At 38.9% G+C, this 8,973-nt stretch overlaps 1 protein-coding gene and 1 non-coding gene across 2 annotated transcripts; both read left to right on the forward strand.

Annotated features, from left to right (window-relative positions):
- The first annotated feature begins 1,189 nt into the window (after positions 1–1,189).
- hcar1-3 (hydroxycarboxylic acid receptor 1-3) lies at positions 1,190–5,595 on the forward strand. Its single transcript, XM_038737706.1, has 2 exons — positions 1,190–1,424; positions 3,819–5,595. The coding sequence occupies exons 1-2, from the start codon at positions 1,225–1,227 to the stop codon at positions 4,903–4,905; spliced, it is 1,287 nt and encodes a 428-aa protein (XP_038593634.1). The 5' UTR covers positions 1,190–1,224; the 3' UTR covers positions 4,906–5,595.
- Positions 5,596–7,542: 1,947 nt separating this feature from the next.
- trnai-uau lies at positions 7,543–7,636 on the forward strand. Its single transcript has 2 exons — positions 7,543–7,580; positions 7,601–7,636. It is a non-coding gene; the product is annotated as a tRNA-Ile (tRNA).
- Positions 7,637–8,973: the final 1,337 nt, after the last annotated feature.

Genomic DNA, 8,973 nt, shown 5'->3' on the forward strand with positions numbered 1-8,973 from the left:
CGGTAAAACATAGCAGGTAGTTGTAGGTCATACTCATAGGTCACAGCCTGTGACCCTCCAAAGCAATAAGTTAATATTCTCTCTCCTCTCTGCCTGTTTGTTTGACTGATGGCTTGACGCAGCTGGCTTGCTAAGGCTGAACTCTGTCGTTCATCTCATAGGCAAACCAAGGTCAAGATTATCTTTATTTTGTTTCAAACAGACAGACTGTCTGCCCTTTCAAAATATGTGACCAGCTAATTACAAAGGGACTAACTTCCTGTGCATAAGCATTGTGTCTTGTTTAGAACCAATATCCAATAGAATATGAGTGAAGAATACCCTTATTTGAGCATATAGTGACTCTCAGTAGGGAAAGATAAATATCCCCCATCAGGAAGTATCCTTCAGATTTGGTTTTGGCACTACATGGTTTGGCACAGTACTGCTGCCCCCATTTTCTCCTTGGCCAAGTCTCAATAAATATTTCTGTGTAAATGAGATGATTTGAAGTTGGGCTGATGTTAAAGCAAAAGGTCAAAAGAAGAACAGGAGGGCTGTGATAATGTCAGTCATAATTGGATAAAATGGACTGAGGTGAGGTAGATAAGATGTGTTTAAATAAAATGAGATAATTTATGATGAAGTGGCCAGGTGACACTAAATTAGACACTGATGTGACTTGAAATTAAGTTGATGTGATTAAGTGAAATGATTTACATTGACAGAAAAGAACCTGAACATACAAGGCAGACTAACACAGTTTCCTTAGAGGAAGTCTGATACAGTACAAATGTCAGATACAAATACAGTGATGTGTGCAGTACGTACAATATAGATTAACACCTATGCATATACATAATAGTTACAAATATTAGAGACACAGTACAGTAGAGACAAATGTATCAATTAAGCAACATGTGTAAATGACGATATGGATTTACTTATGAACACAGAGGCAGAATTTCTTACTGTAAACATTAATAAAAGTATTACTGTATGTGTGTGTGTGTGTGTGTGTATGCATGTATTACTGTCCTCACCACCACCCACAACTCTCTGTCAACAAATAGTTGTCTCACAATAATTTCTGTTTTTTAAATGATGAATTCTCATTTATCAATACAAGATTCCTTGATAAATTCTGTCACATAAAGGTTTTTTAGAATAAAAGGTAGGATAGAGGTGTGTGTTCTCAAATACCAGAAGTGATTTTCTTGCAGCTTCCTTTGAAATCATCATGTCATGACAAGCCCTCTGGGGACGCCAGCTTTTAAACAGAGACTGCAGCAAGAATCACGTCTCACTCGATCACTTTCACTGCTTGAAAGGGATGTGTGCATGTTATTGTCTTTATCTGCTGAATGCATCGATAAGACAACTCTGACTTCTGAAAAGTGGGTGTTTTTTTTAGAGGGAACCAAAGATTTCATTGTTGACTGCTGGTGAGTGCCAAAATGTTTACCTTTTCCATATTTTGCATTGTACATTCTTTTGAGTTTAGACCTTATACAGTGCTTTGTCATATACAAAGCATTTTAGAGTGTATAGGAAAAGTGAAATTGTGTTGGCATTAAAGATGCTCTCCTGTCCTGTAAGAACATGTAAATGTCACTCTCGAAATTACTGTATTACCTTGTCTTGACAACTGAGCCAGTAGCCAGTCAGCATAGCATAGCAGAAAGACTGGAAACAGGGGTATAGATTAAACAAATGAATTGTAATGTGTTAATTAGAGAGCTTTTGTGTTGCTGATAGTTAGTTTTTGTTTCCTCTTGTTTACCATCCTTATGCTCAGCTACGCTAACCGCCGGCTGGCTGTAGTTTGATATTAACTATACAAATATAACAGTGGTACCAATTTTCCTATTTCACTCCCAAGGAAGCGAATGAGCATATTTACATTAACATGGATTCATTAGACAGAGGCTTTTGTTCAAGGCACTGAAGAAATTAGGTACAATCCAAGCCACAGTAGATCAAGGAGAAGCCGCAGAGAATAACTGTGTCTTCAGACCAAACGTAAATTTAATCGTTGCTTTCCTCGAGTGGGTTTGATCACTGGACCACTGCCGAGTGTTCACACACAATGCGATAATGCGAATAAACACAACCCGCAATTACTACAGCAAAATTAAACCAAAGTAAACATTTTGTTGTAATTTAATTGAAATAAACAGAGCAAACTGATGCTGAAATAACTGCAACATGATGCCTTATTATTAAACATATTAATTCATGCTTTTTCAGGTCTGTCAGCAAGACAGCAGGACAGCAACATTTAAAATATTTGTTTTTGAATGGAGTTTGGATTGATCAGGCCTGTGCTATGCTAACTTGTTCACAGTAAAGTACAACGATAGCTGGAATCAAGCAACACACACATGTTTCCTGAACTTACCGGCCAATTCAAATTCCTCGCTTATTTTTCTCCAAGTAATGTCCAGTTTTTTCCATTTTTGTTATATAAATATGAAGTAGTAGTCCCGCTGCTTAGAAGCGTGAGTGAAGAAAAATCAACTTTTTAATCCCAAAAATTAAAGTACAAAGTTAATTTAATAAAAGCATTTAACTCAGAGCTAGTCTTGATTTGTGGATTCCGGGGGTTTTATTTGGGGGGTTTTTGGTTCCATGTCTTGTGTTTCTACTATTCTGCCTTGTTTATTCTTGTGATGATTTTATGTTTGGTCTAGTTCTGTTTTCACTGTCCCTGCTCTTCCCCAGTCATGTCCTAGTTGATGTCTTAGTGTGTAGTCCTGGGTCTGTATTTTACTTCTGTGTCTTAGTTCTTTGATCTGTTTACGAGTTAGTTATTTTCTGTTTAGATTTTACATGTGTTTTGTGTTCTATTTTGCTCATCCGGGTCGGTTGTCATTTGTTCCTGTTATGATGTTGTGACTTTGGTTTTCTGGTTTGGGTTCCGTAATTTCTGTTTTTGTTCATGTCCTGGTTCGTGTTTTGTTTTGCATCTCTTCTTAGTTTAGTGTCAGTACTGTTTGGTTCTGTTTTGTACTGGTATCTGTCTCTGTTCCCTTACTCTGCTTCTTGTCTGTGTCTGCCTTGATTGTGCCTGCCTCTTTTCTGTTCAGTCTTTGTTGCATCCTCGTCGTATGAGGAGTGTTCTGCCTGTTCAAATCCTGTTTGGAGTTTTTGTTGCCTTAAAAGGATTACAACCTTTGTTTGGACTCTGCCTGCAATTGCGAGTAACACTGTGTATTTGGTTGGAAATAAATCATAAGAACTGCATCCTATTTGTTTGTGTCTGCATTTGGGTCCACACTTCCGTTTTCCTGCTTCTGCACTCAGTAATCCTGACAGAGCTCTTCCTGCCAGCACAGTTGTCAGAGCAGAATCCAGTCCGACTACAGGTGTTTTCTTGTCCAAAAGCTCAGGCGCTCTTTCCTCCAAAGCTCCCCGTCACTCAGCAGCTGTCTGTAGGCCAGCAGAGATTCAGTCCCTCTAGTCTGCCTGGTCCTCTCCAAATAACGCTCTGAAGTCGACGGTGACGTCGAGACAATCTCAACTCTGATCGTGACAGTGTCATGTAATTTTCTCGCTCAAATTGAAAATTTTAAACGCGCGGGGAATCCCTTTGCGTGGCCGGCAATGTGTCCTCCGCACTGCCGGACTGGAAATTGTGCCTCTCTGTGTCTTTGCATTGACTTTGTATGTAATCACGCTGCGCACAACACTTGCTTCGCGTTTGGTCTGAATGCGCAGTAAGTGCTGCAACACTCATTTGCATGTATTTCCTAAAATGTCTAACTTTTGCTTGAACAATACAATCAATGAAATATCAATGTGTAAACATTTTTCTTTCTCGTTTTCTCCTGTTATAGTTTTCAGAACATAAAGTCTTCTAAAAATAAGGAGCAGTGGAAAAACCAGAGAGCTCTGACTGCATTCACAGCTGAAATGGATTTGGTCACTACTACCACCGTGGCGATTAATGAAACTAACCGTTTCATAAATTGCCCATCCATCCACAACATAGGAACTCATTTCCTGCAGTTTGTCATGATTGTTGAGATGATTGTGGGCCTCCCAGGAAACATAATCGCTTTGTGGATTTTCTGGTTCCGCATGAAATTTTGGAAACCCCACACTCTCTTTCTCTTTAACCTGGTTCTAGCTGACTTCCTGCTCCTCATCAGTGTGCCTTTCCGCATCGACAACCACCTCCGAGAGGAATACTGGGTGTTTGGACCGGTCTGGTGCCGCATCAACCTCTTCATGCTGGCTGTTAATCGCTCTGCCAGCATTGCATTCATGACAGTTGTGGCACTGGATCGCTACTTCAAAGTGGTCCATCCGCATCACTGCATCAGCCATATTAATGTAACTAAGGCGGGTTGGGTTGCTGTCCTGATGTGGACTGCTGTGATTGCCATTCGGATTCCACTATTGACCACCAACCTCCACCAGCAGGATGGCAACGTCTCCCTGTGTCGCAGCTTCAACACATATGATAAAATCCCCTTGGGTATAAAGGTATACTATGTAGCCTTCGTTGCAGAGTTTTTCCTGCCCTGGTTCTTGTTGTTGTTCTGCTCAGCCCGGATTGCATGCTACCTGCACCAACGGCAGATGGACAAGCAGAAGGGGGTACGGAGGGCCATCCGAGCAGTGGGGGTGATCAATTTGGTCTTCACTATCTGCTTCTTGCCAAGTATCATCACAGGCTTGGGTGGGATGTACATGAAGTATTACCACCCCATGGACTTAACGTGCTACAATCTGCTCACCCAGCTCTTTGTGATGTGCATTGGCTTCACCTACCTCAACAGCGCTTTGGACCCTGTCATTTACTTTTTCTCAAGCTCCATGTTTCTTGATGCGGTCAAGAGCTCCATCTGCCACCTGTGCTTTAAGAAGAGGAAGAATCTCAGACCAGCATCAGATCATGCCAGTAGCGTATATTTATAATGTTATATCGTATTTAATGGATAGACTTTCCCAAAACAAGGTCATAGGTTCAGTCCTCAAAAGTCAACCTAGAAGTGAAATGGAAACATGTTCTGCTGCCTTCGGTATTTATTCAGACTGGGCTGACCTAATTGGCCTATGTGTAAAGAGGGTCCATGAACTGTCTGAGTTTAGACTCAGTGTAACAGGACAGGCACATGAAAGGGCATAATCACAAGGAAATCTGTCACACATAACAAGTGTATTTAGAACATCAACCATATCATACACGACATGCAATGAACACACAAAAAGTAACTAAAATAGTTATGCACTAGTAGTACGCTGGCTAATGACTGTAAACTAAAACACTGGAGAGGGTTTAAAATACAGAAAAGACTAGTTGTTCGATAGCTAATGTTTACTTCCTATTTTATATGATTAGCTCAGAGGAATTGTTTCTTGTCGAGGAAATAAATTAGTAACCTCTGATAAATGCTTTTGCACTGCTTAAATATATACACATATGTGTATTGCTGTTTTAGTCAGGGTAATGCCAGTTGATGACAGGAATGATGCAGGGGAATGCCCTGACAGGTACAAAGTACAGGGAGCTTTGATATAACATCAGAATAAATACAGCAACCAGTTGAGTTTCTGCAAATGTTCAATATTCATGGATACGAATGCCAATAAACGAAGTAAATGTGAGTGTTGATGTGTTCACTGCATTTCTTTCTTTCTATATAGGATATGTACTGATGCTATTCTCAGAGGTGTTTATGATAATGAAATGATAACAAAATGTTATTATGTATTTTATTACATCAAATATTTGTCAAAGGAAAAAAACAAACACATAGCTCTTGAAATATAATAAATAAGCAATTCAGTATAATAATTTTGTTTCAGACTGTGAGGACTGTGTGCTTTCTTTTTATTATTTGTTTGTTGACAGTTTTATTATAATCAGTCTCATCTTAACTGCCCTCTCTTGTGTGTTCAGTTTTATTATGATCAGGAAAGATGTGTGAATATGGGCTGTTGATATTAACCATTCGGATGTGGGCAAATGACTGCAGCAGAAATAGGGAATCACAGCAACGAACTTAGTAACAAAGAGAATGACCAAATTACATCTTATTACTAATTCTTTAGGTGTTAAATAAGGGTTGATTCTTATTAATAACAACTTATTATTGAGTTACAGCACACTCTTTCATTTCACTTCATTCATCATTTCATTCACATCTGTAGCCTATTGCAAATCAGAGATGTGATACCGCTGGTTCATAAGTGCTCCTGGCTGTTGTAACGACCGTTGTTATGGTTGTTAGAGCCACCCCAGGCCAAGTCTGAACGACCATCGTTGGCATCTTCACCTGAGGCCAAAAGTGAACGTCTGTTAAGTTTCCTTGGAAGTGATGAAAGGACAGCATTTAAGTAGGGGAGAAGTTGTGGCTACCAGTCAGTCAGAACTGAAGAAGTCTCTTGGATGAGGGATGAAACGTCTTCTAGTATCTTCAGCCAAGTCCAGTTGGCCTTGATTTGAACTTTCTTTGAATAATAATCACAATAAGCATAATAATATCATTAACAATATATAATATAAAATAATGTTATCATCGTCATCAAAGGTTTACTTTTTTATTTTCTTAGAGGATATTCTTCTCAACTGTCAGTTGAAGCTGTACACAGAACACATCAATACAACACCAGGTAGGCTACACATCAAGAATACACAAGCCAACAGACTTCAGCGCAGCCTACAGTCAGTACAGTGATGCAAATGTTTGAAAGGGCAGCATGCAGCAGTAGCCTATACCTGGTAAAATGTGGGTAAACAGAAAGATGCAGAAACAGATCTTGATAAGTGGAGGATTTTTAATTACTGCTTGCTTATCAAAAACAATACTGTCTTTTATAAAAGCAGCGACACAGAAGTAAAATGTACAAATGTATCTGGCATGTATCATAAAATGATACATCAGGCTGCTTGTTGAAAAAAATGAAAGTATTAATTGTTCATCTTGTTTGGAGGTAGAGAATGGCACACTAGAGGTAAGTTAAACACTGAAGAATTGGTAAAGGTAACGTTACATTCGTGATAATTTCATTATTATAACAGTAGCTACATTAAGCAATTGTTTAACCATTTACTGCAAGGAATGATATACTTTGAAAATATATACATGCTGTGTCTCGAGGTGACAATGAGCATGCGACGTGGTTGACCTAACCTCTTACGGCGACGCTTTACGTAACTTACTGGCTATAAGGTATATGGCTCGTCATATAGGATACAATATGCGGGAAGCAGCACAGTCTATGGGGAAGACGCTGTGAGGACACAGAAAACCACTGTCGTATTATTTTGCCATACATTGCAATTTGATGCTAAAATTGTACTGCGCGTTAGCATTTCTTTGTGCTCGGTAACCCTGCGGACACGTTTTTAAAGCAGTTAATTTAACACATTCGCTGTCATTTCATTAGAGTTGTTCAATCCACCGTAGTCCTTTCGTGCTTAAGTATAAAACATAAAAGTTAGCGTGGAGTTGGTGCAGTAGGGCTCAAAGAAAACGGTGAAAACACATACGGAAGTAGTGTGTTCACGGCTGCTTGTTTATAAACCCAGCTACGGTCGAAACAGAGTGAGCTCCAGTGGCGCAATCGGTTAGCGCGCGGTACTTATATGACAGTACGTTGCAGAGCAATGCCGAGGTTGTGAGTTCGAGCCTCACCTGGAGCAGTGTTTTGATACTCAGTGACTGCAAGATTATGCGAATAAAGTTTATTTTGTATTACAAATACCATGAAACCTATTCACAACGGGACGCCGGTGCTGTCTCATTGTGACCAATCAGCCCTTATCCAGAGTAAGTGCACGTACTTTCGATATGAAGTAGTCTACAAGGGCACTCTTACAAATAAACTGCAAGACAGTGGGATTATTATAGTGATGCTACAGAAAATACTATAAAACAGGCCACAGTAAGGTTCCTTAAATTCACTTACTATGGACACAACGTCAGTACATATCCATTTTAAACATATTGGGAAGCAATAGAAAATATGTATACTATTTTCATATTTGACACCAACATTTCCTTTGGCCAAAGACATATTATCCATCACCCCTCAAAACAACAACATTATATTGAAGTAACATGTAAGATATGACTTATGGTATTATTTACAGTACAAACCAGTATAAAAAGTAGTATTTCAGTTTTACCATAAACAGGGGGCAGTATTGCTCCAAATCTGAAAAGATCAAGTCTTTGAACGTGTGGTGAAATAACACCACACTTACAATTGGTTATATGCTGACTTTATATTTCCATCTTAAAATAATAGTTTACAAATTGTATAAAATGGATGTCAAATTGGTAAGTGGCATCAAACCCCACATTTTGCATGATGTGTGATTTGATTTCCATTTTCAAATAGTTAAAGATGGATATTTAAACTCTCATCATGCCATCTTTGAAGAAAATAATACTTCAAGTCGTATCACATATAAGTAAAATTATTTGTCTCTTTGTAAATTTGACACAGACAAAGTTCTGTCAATCGACATCTGCTTTTTTATCACTTCAGTTTCCAGGAGACTCACTTTTAAACTGGGACCAATTTTTTCAGTTAAAGAACTATGGCATATAGTAAAATTCATCTTCTAAACACCATAACATGTTTTAAAGTCACATGAGGACTGCAAAAATGATTTTTTCATGCAAGTGATTAGATCATGAGTGTTGATAATATTCAAGAGATCATTGACCATGACACTTTGCTGATCTGCCATTAGGGGTCGTTGTTGTCCACTGTTTCGACGCGCCCGTCTTTTTTTTTCTCCCCCTGCTGACTGCTTGAATATGACTGGCTGTGTCTGCTGTTTGAATGAAAACAGTTGGCTTTGCTTTTCCTACTTCTGCACTCTTTGTATTCCTTGTGTGTGTTCTCATCTCTCACCCATTCAGTTATGTTTTTATGCAAGCCAGCTTTATTATCTGGGGGGAAATGCCGCAAGACTTACACATATGGACTATTACACATCGGTCTGAATAGATTTTAAATTTTTATTTA

The sequence above is a fragment of the Micropterus salmoides genome, unplaced genomic scaffold (genome assembly GCF_014851395.1).
Source record: "Micropterus salmoides isolate LMB-PRFRI ecotype aquatic unplaced genomic scaffold, ASM1485139v1 Ms_hic_scaffold_22, whole genome shotgun sequence".
NCBI lineage: Eukaryota > Metazoa > Chordata > Actinopteri > Centrarchiformes > Centrarchidae > Micropterus > Micropterus salmoides.

What these genes read in the sequence shown, in the direction of transcription:
- hcar1-3 (XM_038737706.1), top strand. Translation starts at nt 1,225, where the DNA reads ATGACAAGCCCTCTGGGGACGCCAGCTTTTAAACAGAGACTGCAGCAA. An exon ending in GATTTCATTGTTGACTGCTG is followed by an intron (nt 1,425 to 3,818) that starts GTGAGTGCCAAA and finishes CTCCTGTTATAG; the next exon opens with TTTTCAGAACATAAAGTCTT.